Source organism: Cucurbita pepo, chromosome LG05, assembly GCF_002806865.2.
Source record: "Cucurbita pepo subsp. pepo cultivar mu-cu-16 chromosome LG05, ASM280686v2, whole genome shotgun sequence".
NCBI lineage: Eukaryota > Viridiplantae > Streptophyta > Magnoliopsida > Cucurbitales > Cucurbitaceae > Cucurbita > Cucurbita pepo.
Genome location: NC_036642.1, coordinates 3,203,137 through 3,218,787, shown reverse-complemented (window position 1 = coordinate 3,218,787; position 15,651 = coordinate 3,203,137). Strand labels below are relative to the sequence as shown.

The 15,651-nt window shown below is 34.5% G+C and overlaps 2 protein-coding genes across 5 annotated transcripts; one reads left to right on the top strand and one right to left on the bottom strand.

The window, feature by feature from the left end:
• Nucleotides 1–268: 268 nt before the first annotated feature.
• LOC111795149 (oligoribonuclease) lies at nucleotides 269–6,253 on the top strand. Of its 3 annotated transcripts, none has more exons than XM_023677415.1 (9): nucleotides 269–437; nucleotides 1,347–1,472; nucleotides 2,761–2,837; nucleotides 3,200–3,281; nucleotides 3,403–3,458; nucleotides 4,460–4,546; nucleotides 5,007–5,097; nucleotides 5,681–5,836; nucleotides 5,964–6,253. In XM_023677415.1, the coding sequence occupies exons 1-8, from the start codon at nucleotides 320–322 to the stop codon at nucleotides 5,794–5,796; spliced, it is 753 nt and encodes a 250-aa protein (XP_023533183.1). In that variant the 5' UTR covers nucleotides 269–319; the 3' UTR covers nucleotides 5,797–5,836; nucleotides 5,964–6,253. The 3 variants fall into 3 exon arrangements, with proteins under 3 accessions (XP_023533183.1, XP_023533185.1, XP_023533182.1); XM_023677417.1 differs by having other exon boundaries at nucleotides 5,681–5,845; nucleotides 6,029–6,253; XM_023677414.1 differs by having other exon boundaries at nucleotides 5,681–5,845.
• A 662-nt stretch (nucleotides 6,254–6,915) lies between these two features.
• Nucleotides 6,916–15,469, bottom strand: LOC111795740 (outer envelope protein 61-like). 2 transcript variants are annotated; one of them, XM_023678306.1, is made up of 12 exons: nucleotides 15,317–15,469; nucleotides 15,005–15,196; nucleotides 14,002–14,232; nucleotides 13,153–13,209; nucleotides 12,892–13,020; nucleotides 9,424–9,501; nucleotides 9,256–9,326; nucleotides 9,001–9,050; nucleotides 8,710–8,875; nucleotides 7,908–8,427; nucleotides 7,328–7,471; nucleotides 6,916–7,228 (listed from the first exon to the last, which is right to left on the bottom strand). In XM_023678306.1, exons 2-12 carry the CDS (start codon nucleotides 15,086–15,088, stop codon nucleotides 7,082–7,084), a joined length of 1,677 nt encoding a protein of 558 aa, XP_023534074.1. In that variant the 5' UTR covers nucleotides 15,089–15,196; nucleotides 15,317–15,469; the 3' UTR covers nucleotides 6,916–7,081. The 2 variants fall into 2 exon arrangements, with proteins under 2 accessions (XP_023534074.1, XP_023534073.1); XM_023678305.1 differs by lacking the exons at nucleotides 12,892–13,020; nucleotides 13,153–13,209; nucleotides 14,002–14,232; nucleotides 15,005–15,196; nucleotides 15,317–15,469 and adding exons at nucleotides 9,928–10,056; nucleotides 10,189–10,245; nucleotides 11,038–11,268; nucleotides 12,041–12,232; nucleotides 12,353–12,504.
• Nucleotides 15,470–15,651: the final 182 nt, after the last annotated feature.

Below are 15,651 nucleotides of genomic sequence, written 5' to 3'. Positions count from 1 at the left end.
TTTTTTTTTTTTTTTTTTTTTTTTTTTTTTTTTTTTTTTTTTTTTTTTTTTTTTTTCCTTTTAATTCAATTTTAATTTTATTATTATTATTTTCTCCATATAATTTTTAATTATTAAACCTTTCGAATGTCATTATTTTCATATTTTGAGCATAAAATTATTAATTATTATACATTTTAAAATTTAGAAAATACAAAATAATAAATTTATAAATTATTTTTAATTTTAAGAAAATTTAATTAGTATTTAATTACTCGACAAGAGGGAGACCTTAGTCATTCGGGCGGCAAGATTTGGGGGCAGAGAGAGAGAGAGAGCAATGGAGCCGTTCGTGAATGCGTTCTCAGTATTGGAGCTCGATGCTGAAGACGATCAAGTTCGTCCTCCTTCTACTTTCTCCAAAGACGAGGCTGCCGCTTCTTCCTCTTCAAGAACAGGTTGATTTAGTTATGATGCGATTTAGGGTGTTCTTCTCGTTATCAAGTGTCACATTTTACAGGTGCAAGGTTGAAGGTTCTGAGAACTTCAGGAGTTCGATTAGATTAGATTACCTTCCCCGTTGATCGCTTAGAGTGCATTAAGAATTAGGTTCAGGTAGTTTCTTCGGAAAATTGAAGTGATACAATAAGAATCGATTGTTCTGTTTGCCCAGTTTTGAGTTCCGCGGCATTGTGGACATTAACAAGGCTGAAGATTTGATTCTATCTTCGACTTCTGAATTTAAGCTGCCAATTTGAGCTTTCGACTCAATAATAATTGAAAAAATTGGCTTTTAGGAAACGATGTAGCTTTACGATCAGGCTTTTCATTGTCACTTGTTGTGTCGTTGATGTAGATTAGACCCCCGAGACCCCACGACATGGTAGTTGTGGGTTTCGTTACTTCCTGGTTTTACGCAATGCATTACACGGTAGCTTTGTTCAATTTCAAGCTTGGAATGATGCTATTGTTTTGCAATTTGATATGTTAAGTTTTACCCTTATGTCTCTGATGAAATTGTTCATTTTTTTGGGTCAGTATTTTCCTGCGATTATTCCTTGTTGATCCCCCACGGCAGACATGGATATTTCATCGATATTTCGCACATAATACGTAGTTATTTTTCTTGATTTTTCTCCCTGTTGGTTTTTTACTGAATTAATCTTTCAAGCAATATATGTTGTAGTAATCCATCTTCTTAGTATGGATATTACCATTGACGTTTCATGCATAGTGAATAGGATACAGTTCTTTTAAGTGTGGTTAACGGTTGTGGGTATTTATTTTTCTATTGTAAATTCCTCCCATCTAATCCTTGAAAAAAAGTAGAACATGACCCTGTGGTGTGGTTTGATTAATTGAATCAGGAAAAAGCAAGAAGGAAAACATCTCTGGTGATATTCTGATGGGAGAAAGACAGAAACAAAGTCAACCAGATGTAGCTGCAGAAGACTACAAGTTTCCACTTGTTTGGATTGACCTGGAAATGACTGGTAACTAACAAGTATTAACTAGCCCATATGCTTTAAGCTTGTAAAACGTGGATTGAAGAGTGGGAGTAGATTATAGCTATAAGAAACCCCCTCGTTTTGGGGTTTTATCATTAAATATTGAAATCAAGTCCAACGGAATTTAAAAATTTATATTTGCCCGGGGTTGAATGGACTGGATATTCAACATATTACCTATAATTTTTTTTTTCTGTTACTTTTTAATGGAAGTGTTTGCTCCTTACAATTCTTTTGTCTTCTTCTGTGGCAATGGGATGACTTATTTTTCTGTAACTTTCTCCACACACACCCTAAAAAGAAAAAAAAGAAAAGAAGAAAAAGAAACTATAACCCTTCTAGCTTCCTCAAAACATATATCCTATGGTTTCTCTTTATGGAAATAAGAATATATCCTATGGTTTTTCTTTATTGAGAAGATAGATTCTATAAGTTTAAGTGAAGGCCAAGACAGGCTGGGGTGGGTGAATAATCCCATGGGAGACATCACCACCAGATCGACTTTTCTCCATATTGCAAAGAAAAGTCACAGACTGAAAGCTCATATGGTGAGAAAACACGGTTGAAAAGCTCTAGAAATAGTTCCCAAATTGATCTTTGCCCCCTTGGGTTGTAGCTTATGTCTAAAACAGATGGAATCCTTATATCATATTTTCCTTCACAACCCATATGCTTCTAATGGTTGGATTTGGTTGTTGGGAGAGTTTGGTTTGTCCTACTGCTTATTGAACAGAAATGACAATTGGCTGGTAGAATGTTTGACTGGTAGTTGTTTTAAGAACCGGGCTAATATTTTGTGGCAATGTGCAGTTAGAGCCTTTGTCTTGCTGCTGTGGTTATATCATAGGGTTGTTAGTCCCACGTTCTTAGCAATGTGGAAGCCAAAATTCTTGTTAGACTTGAGTTTGACACTATTTACCATTCCATGCAACATCTTTGGCTAGAAAAGAAGGCCTAATCATTGTTGGTTGATAATATCCTGGCTATTTGAAAAGATGACGAGAGCAGCCTATAAAACATTTGGGATGGGGAATTAAAGATTAATGCCTCTAACAGGGCTTTCTTTCCAAAGAATTTTAAAACTGTTCATTTGTGTGTGCTAATGTGACTGTTGAGATCTGTTTCCAATCTCTTTTTTGCCTTCTTCTCCTTAGAATTTTTATCCTCCACACTTTTGTACTTGTTTTTTAGGTCGATACCTTCCTTTACTTATTTAAGATGCTGAATTCATAATTTCTAATGGTATTTTTTCTCTGTTTGACTTACTATGCAGGTTTAAATGTAGAAACAGATAGAATACTGGAGATAGCTTGTATAATTACCAATGGAAGTCTGACCAAATTGGTTGAGGTATCTTTGCTATTGGTTATTCAATTGTGTTTTCCATGAATGCATTTGCCCCCGTTTGTTTGTGTCATTGAATTTTATGCCTTCTTTGACTTCCCTACACCATTGACAAATACTTGTCACTGTTCATCATTGGTTATCTTATTTATGTTTGTCAATAATTTCCTTTCATCAATGAAGTAACGAAAGAAACACAATATTTTCCGATAAGGTCGAACAAAATACAATGCAGTTTTGACAAGAAACCTGACTCAATATATCAGCGTCAGTCTTTGCAAATGCCTAAAACAAACAAGAGAAGTTCAAAAGTTGCAACCTTAGTCTCATCGCTTCTTTGTGTTTCGATTTCTATTTTATGTTTCCAGGGTCCTCATCTAGTTATTCACCAATCAAAAGAATGTCTTGAAAAAATGGGAGAATGGTGTCAAAGTCATCACGCAGCCAGTGGTAAGAACCAACAAGCTTAATCAATATACCACTTCATTGTATATTCATGGCTTCTGGCTTTCTGCCTTACTTTTTTTCTTGTGGATGAAACAAATTGTTATATTACACTGTCGTTATTCAGGATTGACAAAAAAAGTGCTACAAAGTACAATTAGTGAACGAGAAGCTGAAAAACAGGTGTGTAAAAATTTATCTAATGCTAGGCTCCTCCCCTCTTGATGCAATTTTTTTTTATTCGTATCCTTAATTCATAAATTTAAGTCATTTGATGTACGTATTATTGTGATAAATTTTGCGGTGCCTTGCGGCCACACAAAAAATAATCATAAATACAGATAGGTCAAGAATCCTGCAATGAATGAACTTGGTAACTTATAATAATAAACAACATAAAAAATAAGCGTTTCTTGTCTATAATCTGGTTTTAATGATAATGACAACGTTAATTTGAATCTTTATTTCATCTTCTTCATAATACCATCATCTCCCAGACCTTAGTTTGAAGGTCTTACTTCATGTTTAAGCACAGATGCACATTAGTTGTACAAGGGAGGGAAAGCACCCCACAACCAGGCGGTTATTAGAAGGCTTCCCACTAGTTAATTATAGGGGGAAAAAAAGTTTGACCAGCTGCCTCAAAATAATAATAATAGATAAATAAAATACAAGTGTGTGCAAAAATGCTTGGATCCTATAGCTCATCCCTTAGCGTATCATTCCTTTGGATTACTACTCTATTTTCTCAATCCAAAGATTTCTAAGAACTATACAGACACCACCCACGCTCTCATTTTAAAATTATGATGAGGAAGAGTAGACTGACGAAGTCTTCCTTTATGAGAAACCAACTATCATTACTGACTGACAATCCATACATCCTTAATGGTTTTGTTTTTACGATGAAGAAAATCCATCAATTTCTGCAACATAGCTGCTAGGGAAACAATTCCATCCAGCAATCCTCCGAAACCAGATCATAGAGCCATGTCCAATAGACATTTTTCTAAGGATGTAGTTGAATGATCTTGGTTGAAAACAAAGTCAACGGCTTTTGAAAGATCTGTAACTATACTTTTTAGTGATTACCAACAGTATCATAAATGTGTATGTAATNTTTTTTTTTTTTTTTTTTTTTTTTTTTTGCTCAAATTTTATGCAATAACATTTGTAATTTGCAGGTTATAGAATTTGTGAAGAAACATGTTGGTAGCTATACTCTACATTTGGCTGGAAATTCAGTCTATGTGGATTTTATTTTTTTGAAGGTAGTCCCACAGCAATATTCTTTATTTTCTCACAATTTAACGTAATTGTATCTTTGGTTTGAATTAATTTATTGTGTTATATAAAGTAAACGTCTGAGTTTAGTCAATATGTCAATATACATTTTTATATAATTTATTTATGCACTCAACTGTTTCTTGTCTTTTTGGGGCTTGCATTTGATGCTTTCTCCTGGGTTATCTGTTCTTTAGAATCTTTTTGTTGCTTTCACTGTCCTAAATAAAGGTCGTGTTATCTTGAAAATGAAAATTGTTTATTATTTAATATTCAATGATATCTTCACTTTAGTAAGTTTTACATGTGTGATATGTCTAATTTATTTGCATTATTGAATAAGCTTAATGGTTTTCGTTGATATGTGGTTATATTTTCCACCCCTTTTGAGAACAAATACTGGTTTGCAATGTCTTTCGTCCTAACGACCTGTTTTATTCCCTTCAGAAATACATGCCAGATTTGGCTGGACTTTTTTCGCACGTACTTGTTGACGTCAGTAGTGTTAAGGCTCTATGCTTTCGCTGGTTTCCAAGAGGTAAAAAGATGTTGATGGTTTTAGAGCAAAATGACAAGCATGCTGTTCTTAATTCTCTGTTTCATATTAAAAATAAGAAACACATTATTTCCTTGCACTTGTTCCTCTGTAATTGCAAACCTCGACCAGTATTCTTGTTCAAATTAGAAACCCTTTATGTCAATTGCGACTAAATTGATCACGTTACTTATTGTCTCATGGGATTCCGAGTTAATAGCCATCTAAATATCATCTCTGAAAGATATTTAGGAGGCTTGTTAGATTTTAGTGGCATTACACTCTTCGATCAAACATTTACTTGATTCATAGGACGATTGTGCCAACTTGAGAATAGAACTGACATAAAATATATTTGATCATTGGGTCAGAAGTATGAATCTCCCATCCTATATTTTTTTCTAAAAAGAAAACAGGAACAATCGTTTTGAGAATTTTAATGGAAATCTCGCAGCTGCTTATGATGTCTTAGGAATCTGTAGCCTTTTTGTAGACTGTTGATCAATAAAACCAAACATAGACTCACCTTGCAACATTTGGTTATTGAATTACTTGAGCATACATCAACAACTCATTTCCTTTCCAGATCAGAAGAAAGCTCCACCGAAGGAGAATAAACATAGGGCTATGGATGATATCAGAGAAAGCATAATGGAACTCAAATACTACAAGGAAAATATATTTAAGAAGCCTAAAAAGTGACGCAGGAGGAGGAGGAGGCACCACAACCACAAGACTACATGTCTGTACGGTACGCGGAGGTTTTACTTTAAAATTCCAATCTACCATTCATCTCCTTGTTCAATTGTATATGATGAAAGCTCTTTAGCTGAAACAGTTATCTAAATCTATCTATTATTTGATTGTAGTTGCTGGATTCATTGCTTGGAGAGCCTTCATGGTATCAAATACATTGTGTTGATTGATTAACTGCTTGCTGGATTCATTGCTTGGAGAGCCTCCATGGTATCTAATACATTGTGTTCATTAACTGCTTTCAAATCCAAACATACTTGCGGATCCAAGAGTTTGTAGATCATCTATGTTAGAATTTATTTTCTTTATATTCTATTGGGTATATATAATTTAATCTTTTATCTATTTGAAATGGTCACTTGTTCGATGCCATTACTATATGTTTCTATAAACTATTTTTTTCTCCGTGTTATCTTGTATATAGCTCAACTCGTTAAAAAATTGATATCTCTTTGAACGAATAGCATGAATTTGGGTCAGGTTGCTGTTTTTTATTTGTTGTTGATTATATGTCTTCCATTAACTCACAAAACATTATATCTACTTATTCAACTCTTTCCTCAAAACTGGTATACTTTTAAGTCTGTTTAGAATGATTTTGTTAAAAAGTATTTTTAAAACAAAATTAATAATTTAAATTGGATTTCTTTTCGCTTCTTAAATGATTTTAGATTATACAAATGTTTTATAAAAAATGGAATAAATATATAGAACTTTGAAATATTTTAATTAATTTAAAAGCTATTTTCCAAAAACAGAAGTTTTTGAAAACTAATTTTTTAGTTTTCAAAACCTACATTTAATTTTAAAATTATATAAAAAAGATGGATAGATAACAAAACGAGTAAAGATTGTAATTTTACTTCTTTCTCTTTTTTTTTTTTCTTTTTTTTTAAAAAAAAAAACACTACATGATTATCAAATAGAATCTTCGTTAATGATGAAAACTAATGGATGAAGGCTTATAATACCCATTATGATTCACCTATACTATAGTATATACTATGAGTTTTATTTTCAGAGAGAGTTACTTCCAGATGTCTAGTTCATAAATCAGAGTAGATATGTAGAAGAAATTGATATATTGAAAGAATTCAACTAATCATAGTAGTAGCTTTATGCATATGGTATGGGGGGGTACAAAATGGTTAATAATTTAAAAAGATGCTCGTCTGGACCAATATTTTAGTACAGAGTTGAGGGTGTCGGCAGTTGGTACAAAATGTAAATCTCAGCCACCTACTATTCCAAACCTATGAAGAATCACTGCCAATATCAGCATGCATATTGCTAAGATCATACCAGGACGTCCCAGTAGCCAATTCTTTGCCTTCTTTCCACCTTCTACGCCTTTCTGAATCTTGTCTGCCCACCGCATCTGCAGTCATATCAGTTCAGGGAGAACCAAAAAGTCAGAATTTTGTAAGAAAATAGTTCTTATCAAAACTGCAGAGGAAGAGAAGATTTGTGTACGTACCATTTTATCCAAATCCTGTGGTGAGAGAGATGATATTGCTTCCTGAGCTTTTGCTGCATCCTCCGGAGAAAGCTTCACACCAAATTGTTCGCTCATGTTTGCCATCATTTCTGGACTCATATTCTTTATCATTGATGTGAACATCTAACAGGATTGACAGAACGGATCTCATTAAGACTGAGCAAAGTATTATATCAAGGAATTCAATTATCTAACAGCACGTACTATCCAACAATGGTAAGTAGGTAAATCCCCTATCTCATCCTACAAAAGTCTCGATCCCCTCAACCTTTCCTTCTAGATTAACTTTTTTTGTATTCAGTTTATGTCTGGAAAACAATCAAAAGAAACCATTTGCACAAAGGTTGCCGTACAATATCTTCTGAAAAGCAGCAGCTTTTTTGGAGGCATGTCATGCCTTGTTCATTACCAAAAATGAGAGAGCCTCTCACCTTGACTTCATGTAGCATAATCAATTGCATCAATGAACTCAAACAATTAAACTAATAAAAGATGAAACAATTTCTAATGTGTTACTATTCAGATATTATATTGTTTTTAGCGGCTGAGATTTACAAACCTGCTGCATGGCCGGATTTTTCATTTGATTTCGCATTTGTTCTTGCATATCAGAAGAGGTTGGAATAGTTGAGTTGGAAGAACAATTTGAAACCGCTCCATAAGACCTAGTGTTGTTCATATTACTAGTTCCGCTGATATTGGATTGGTGACTCTCAAAATAATTTGATCGAGTATCAGAATCTGGTATGTTGTCACTCCTTTTCAAAGATGATGCAATTTCAAACATCTTTTGTACGTCATCAGGTGGCATACTACTCATTATACGACTAGCTGTATTGACTAATTCAGGAGTCATGTTTGGATTATCCAAATTTGGACCAAAACCGTTTCCCTTGAGGGGATTTGCCTCTTGGAAAGAAGAAGCCAATTTAAGAACCTCTTGAAGTTCATCTGGAGACATCTTGCTGATCATATTTGAGGCAGTGGCAATCATGTCTGGAGATACCTCTCCAGGTTTCCCAAAGCTCATTGCAGCTAGAGTATTGGGATCAGCATTTGAAACAAATCTCTGAAATGATCTATAAGCAAGCATAGGAATAAAAACAATGGTCGATAATTAATAACACTCTCCAACTTATTTTCCAGATTTCCCAGTAAATGGAAAAAATAGGGCATGCAGAAGATAACGAAGTTAAACACCTATTAAGTCGAGCAACCCAAGAAACTTTTTTTTTTTTTTTTTTTTTTTTTGGTATAAAAAAGAATCACCAAATTATTAGAAGCTCAAAAACTTCAATGATTTGCTGAGCACCTACTATCAAACAATTACGTCAAAAAAATCCAGACGAAAACATGCAGACCTGATAGCTTCTGGGTCATCTTTTAATTCCTGCAAACTCTCTGCATTTACAATATTCTGGTAGACATCAGCAGCCTTAGAATTGTCAACAACTCCTTGTGGTCTTGATGCAGATATGTTCTTAGATGTAAGGTCGTCTTCTTCGACTATTTCTTCGATGACAATTCCTATGAAATTAGTTAGCAATTTAATGTCAAATTCAATCTCTACGTAATTTTTCATCCCACCACTGTCACACTACAGAAAATACAGTGGAGAAAATAATTAACTAAATAGAGCAAAAAGGATATACCTTTGCGTACATTCCCCACATCGTGTTCTTTTAATCTTTCCTTGGCATCCCTGTGGCAACAATAAGATCCACAGAATATATCAGAGCAATGGAACAAGCCACTTGATAACATGTGATACAATAGATGACAAATGGGAAAACAGGCGGTAAACTCCTAGTCAAACTTCTCACAAAACACCATGAGAAAACACATAAAGACTGGCTGGCAAATTCAATTAGACAAGTGGCATGAAATAATGGGGAAAAATAACTCACGATAAAACATCAGCAATAGTTTCATCATCAGGAGAAATTTCACGTGCCTTGCTCAAATCAGAAATAGCATCCTAACAAAATGAAATCCATGAAATAATCAGCAGATAATACAATTTGGATGAGTATAGTATCCGAAAAACAGTAAGGTAGGCCATCGTCCAAACTCACATGGAATTGACATAATTCTTTATATGCTTGACCTCTCCGGTAAAGTGCTTTCACATTCCTTGAATCATAGGCCAAAACCTACAGTAAGAGAAATGTTTGGTATCATAGATATAAAAACTTATTTTTTTTCTTTAATTGAAAAAATTAATCATTTGAATAAAAGCCACCTTTGAAATAATAATCATATGCAAAATAATAATAATAATAATGGAAGTCTGAGGTCAGAGTTATGGGCTTGAAAGTTGTCCAGTGAATAAAAAGGATTCTGGCACCTCATAAATAGAAGGTTATCAAATCACAAACCATGGATCAAGTGAATTCCTAAAAGTGCATGAATAGAGCGCATCATTCATATATATATATATATATTATCACATAGGCTGTCTAGAAACTTAAAATTTACATCAACTCTGATAATGTTTGTAATAAGTAATGAGCATATATTAGATCATTATGGTTAACTACAATTTAAATATTAAAAAGGAAAAAGAAAATCTGCCTTACCTCACAACCCTCCCTTATGCAGTCTTGGTACTGCTTTGTTTTCAAGTAACATGACATCAAATTGAGTGAGCAAGCCAACAGAAGTATTTTTCCTTTGGAAGATGAAATCCCCTTGAGGTTTTTCTTAGCCTAAGAATTTTCGAATGTGAAAACAGAGTGTTCATGAGTTGGGTAGAGCTGCCCTTATACTCAATGAAAGAATTTATTCGGATGAATGTTCAAAAGAGAGAGAATACAATCTAAGGAGCATAATATACTCACAAGCAAGTATTTTTCCAAGGCATCACTGAATCTTCCCTGACTGTGAAGCTTGTTCCCCTGCATAATGAATTAAAATTCAGAACATGCACAACAGAATCAAATGCATCATTGAAGAGAAATGATAACGGCATACGACATAGAAGTAGAATAATAATTGGTCCTAGGTGTTATTTCAGAGTCCAAAACAAAATGAAGTAACTGTATTCTTTTTTCTCCCACCATAATAACCTACCTATTCAAGGAATTGTGTCTCATCCAAGGTTACACGATGACAATCTAGGAGACAATAATAGCCTAGAAATGGGGACAATGAATTTCTATCGATTTTCCTGTATGGCATCCAGATAATTGTCCGATGGAATAACAGCCATTCACATGTTCAAGGCTTCAGCTAACTAATTAGAAATTGCGTGTACCAGCACTAGTCCCTAGATCTATACGGCAAAGTGAGTGGACTCATACAGCAAAAAGAATATATAGCTTACATAATTGATTGGCACTTGAACAAGTCAAATTTTCATTTTTCGAACAAAATATTTAGCTTACCATAAGATAGAGTCAATTTTTTATTCATAAGAAAGACGAAACTTATTTTTATTGTAGAGGAGGTTCTGTTCAAAATAAAACAAAACGTCAATAAGAAATCCTCCAAGAACTTAGAAATAATATTTCTAATTGAGATAAAATTAAAACGAAAGGTGGGTATCATCTAAGACCTCAGAATTGAAGGCCTGGGAGAAACCAAGGAAAGAAGGAAAAAAAAGAGAGATAAAGCATTACCAATTAAAAAGGGAAACTTCTCCATTGTCTCCACAGAGAAGTGTTTGAATCAAACCCTATAAATATTACCTGTGTCTTCAGCATTTCAGCTGCATTCAATTCATAGTTGGCCAGTGCATCAGCACGAGTACGCATCGTCGCAAGCTCTTCAGGTGATGCATTAGCCATCTTCTCGCTAAGTTTAGCCATATCCTCTGGACTGGTGTGCTTCAACTGCTCTGCAGCATATTTCAAGTCATCAGGACGCATGCCCTTCATGCTTTCTGAGGCCATCTTGATTAAGTCTGGATTGGCCATCACCTGAGGACATGGAATGGAATTAATAGGCTAATCCAAAGCAGAGAAGTCCCCCGACGAATTTCTTAGAAGTGTCTCTTTTTTATGCTCTTTATTGGTGTAAACACATGGTTCCATTTAACAGATACAGCTTAAATTTTTTTCTTATGAAATGAGAAATCTTTTATTATACCTTTGGATGGTCATATCTTTTGTAACATTTCAATTAATCAATGAAAGTGTTCCCTATCCAAAAAGATTAATAATTCAGTAATATGGTAACACGGGGACATGAGTATACACACCACAACAAGGCCAAATACACGAGACGTTAGTAATATGCAATTAACGCTAGACTAGCAGAGTTCGCAAATGGGTTGTTCAATCCAGAAAGAATTAATCAAATTGCAAACTAAATTCAGTCAGACTCATCAATTAGTCCATGCAATCAATCCCATAATTTTTACGTAGCAACTAGAAGTTTTATAGATAGTATTCTTTTGAAATGCTCCAAAGGGAAACAAACAGCAGATCCTATCAGTAAAACAGGAAAAGCGCAGACAGGAAAAACGGGGGCAACGTAAAGCTGAGTAATCTGCATATCCATAGATTATAAAATGCAAAAACTTCCTTGATAGGATGAAGATCGTCATATCAAAATCTGCCACCGGCTGAAAATGAAACTGACGGCAATGTTTTCAATAAAAGCAAGTGACGACCAGGATGTAACTCGAAATCTTGAATTGTGAAAGAACAATTAAATGAAAAACAAAAATAGCAGATCAAAATTCCACACCTGTTGTTGGATTTTGGCGAAGTCCGCAGGGGACATGCGACTCATCTGTTCCTGGGCCAGTCTCATCAGCTCCGGATCCATCATTCTCGCTCGATACAATATTCTCTCCTCTGTCGGTCTCGATTACGTCAAGCTTGTAATCAATGAAGCTATAAAAGGAGGATCAGGGGATTTGAAGGCGAGCCAAATTTCCTACCATTCATCAGAACACAAAATAGGAACCCTAAGTATGAATTGGAGGCCAACACCGAAGCTGTGGACAGTAATCGGAATGGAGACGGAAAGTACGGACGGAAGATTCTGTAAACTTACCTAAATAAAATTTTGTCTTGTGCTGCCGTTGATCCGTTGGAATTATGAAAGAATTTGCATATGGATGATGCAGAATTACAAATCAACGAAGAACACGAATTTGTGTGAATTCTCGGTCCCAATTGATCCGCCTTTTCAAATTTGTTCTTTCTATTTGTATATAAATTAACGCCTCCTATTTCTGTAACACGTGTTCTTATTTATTGCGAAATGTTTGGAACTTGAATATTATTAATGATCAAATTATTTTATTTCAATTTTTTAAATATTCAATTTTAATATTTAGATTACATATTAAATTTGGTTATTAATTTGGAAGAAATTAGAATTTAGTTGATTTTAAATTAAATAAATTTACAAGGTTGTCTGAAATTAGAATTTAGACNATATATATATATATATATTATCACATAGGCTGTCTAGAAACTTAAAATTTACATCAACTCTGATAATGTTTGTAATAAGTAATGAGCATATATTAGATCATTATGGTTAACTACAATTTAAATATTAAAAAGGAAAAAGAAAATCTGCCTTACCTCACAACCCTCCCTTATGCAGTCTTGGTACTGCTTTGTTTTCAAGTAACATGACATCAAATTGAGTGAGCAAGCCAACAGAAGTATTTTTCCTTTGGAAGATGAAATCCCCTTGAGGTTTTTCTTAGCCTAAGAATTTTCGAATGTGAAAACAGAGTGTTCATGAGTTGGGTAGAGCTGCCCTTATACTCAATGAAAGAATTTATTCGGATGAATGTTCAAAAGAGAGAGAATACAATCTAAGGAGCATAATATACTCACAAGCAAGTATTTTTCCAAGGCATCACTGAATCTTCCCTGACTGTGAAGCTTGTTCCCCTGCATAATGAATTAAAATTCAGAACATGCACAACAGAATCAAATGCATCATTGAAGAGAAATGATAACGGCATACGACATAGAAGTAGAATAATAATTGGTCCTAGGTGTTATTTCAGAGTCCAAAACAAAATGAAGTAACTGTATTCTTTTTTCTCCCACCATAATAACCTACCTATTCAAGGAATTGTGTCTCATCCAAGGTTACACGATGACAATCTAGGAGACAATAATAGCCTAGAAATGGGGACAATGAATTTCTATCGATTTTCCTGTATGGCATCCAGATAATTGTCCGATGGAATAACAGCCATTCACATGTTCAAGGCTTCAGCTAACTAATTAGAAATTGCGTGTACCAGCACTAGTCCCTAGATCTATACGGCAAAGTGAGTGGACTCATACAGCAAAAAGAATATATAGCTTACATAATTGATTGGCACTTGAACAAGTCAAATTTTCATTTTTCGAACAAAATATTTAGCTTACCATAAGATAGAGTCAATTTTTTATTCATAAGAAAGACGAAACTTATTTTTATTGTAGAGGAGGTTCTGTTCAAAATAAAACAAAACGTCAATAAGAAATCCTCCAAGAACTTAGAAATAATATTTCTAATTGAGATAAAATTAAAACGAAAGGTGGGTATCATCTAAGACCTCAGAATTGAAGGCCTGGGAGAAACCAAGGAAAGAAGGAAAAAAAAGAGAGATAAAGCATTACCAATTAAAAAGGGAAACTTCTCCATTGTCTCCACAGAGAAGTGTTTGAATCAAACCCTATAAATATTACCTGTGTCTTCAGCATTTCAGCTGCATTCAATTCATAGTTGGCCAGTGCATCAGCACGAGTACGCATCGTCGCAAGCTCTTCAGGTGATGCATTAGCCATCTTCTCGCTAAGTTTAGCCATATCCTCTGGACTGGTGTGCTTCAACTGCTCTGCAGCATATTTCAAGTCATCAGGACGCATGCCCTTCATGCTTTCTGAGGCCATCTTGATTAAGTCTGGATTGGCCATCACCTGAGGACATGGAATGGAATTAATAGGCTAATCCAAAGCAGAGAAGTCCCCCGACGAATTTCTTAGAAGTGTCTCTTTTTTATGCTCTTTATTGGTGTAAACACATGGTTCCATTTAACAGATACAGCTTAAATTTTTTTCTTATGAAATGAGAAATCTTTTATTATACCTTTGGATGGTCATATCTTTTGTAACATTTCAATTAATCAATGAAAGTGTTCCCTATCCAAAAAGATTAATAATTCAGTAATATGGTAACACGGGGACATGAGTATACACACCACAACAAGGCCAAATACACGAGACGTTAGTAATATGCAATTAACGCTAGACTAGCAGAGTTCGCAAATGGGTTGTTCAATCCAGAAAGAATTAATCAAATTGCAAACTAAATTCAGTCAGACTCATCAATTAGTCCATGCAATCAATCCCATAATTTTTACGTAGCAACTAGAAGTTTTATAGATAGTATTCTTTTGAAATGCTCCAAAGGGAAACAAACAGCAGATCCTATCAGTAAAACAGGAAAAGCGCAGACAGGAAAAACGGGGGCAACGTAAAGCTGAGTAATCTGCATATCCATAGATTATAAAATGCAAAAACTTCCTTGATAGGATGAAGATCGTCATATCAAAATCTGCCACCGGCTGAAAATGAAACTGACGGCAATGTTTTCAATAAAAGCAAGTGACGACCAGGATGTAACTCGAAATCTTGAATTGTGAAAGAACAATTAAATGAAAAACAAAAATAGCAGATCAAAATTCCACACCTGTTGTTGGATTTTGGCGAAGTCCGCAGGGGACATGCGACTCATCTGTTCCTGGGCCAGTCTCATCAGCTCCGGATCCATCATTCTCGCTCGATACAATATTCTCTCCTCTGTCGGTCTCGATTACGTCAAGCTTGTAATCAATGAAGCTATAAAAGGAGGATCAGGGGATTTGAAGGCGAGCCAAATTTCCTACCATTCATCAGAACACAAAATAGGAACCCTAAGTATGAATTGGAGGCCAACACCGAAGCTGTGGACAGTAATCGGAATGGAGACGGAAAGTACGGACGGAAGATTCTGTAAACTTACCTAAATAAAATTTTGTCTTGTGCTGCCGTTGATCCGTTGGAATTATGAAAGAATTTGCATATGGATGATGCAGAATTACAAATCAACGAAGAACACGAATTTGTGTGAATTCTCGGTCCCAATTGATCCGCCTTTTCAAATTTGTTCTTTCTATTTGTATATAAATTAACGCCTCCTATTTCTGTAACACGTGTTCTTATTTATTGCGAAATGTTTGGAACTTGAATATTATTAATGATCAAATTATTTTATTTCAATTTTTTAAATATTCAATTTTAATATTTAGATTACATATTAAATTTGGTTATTAATTTGGAAGAAATTAGAATTTAGTT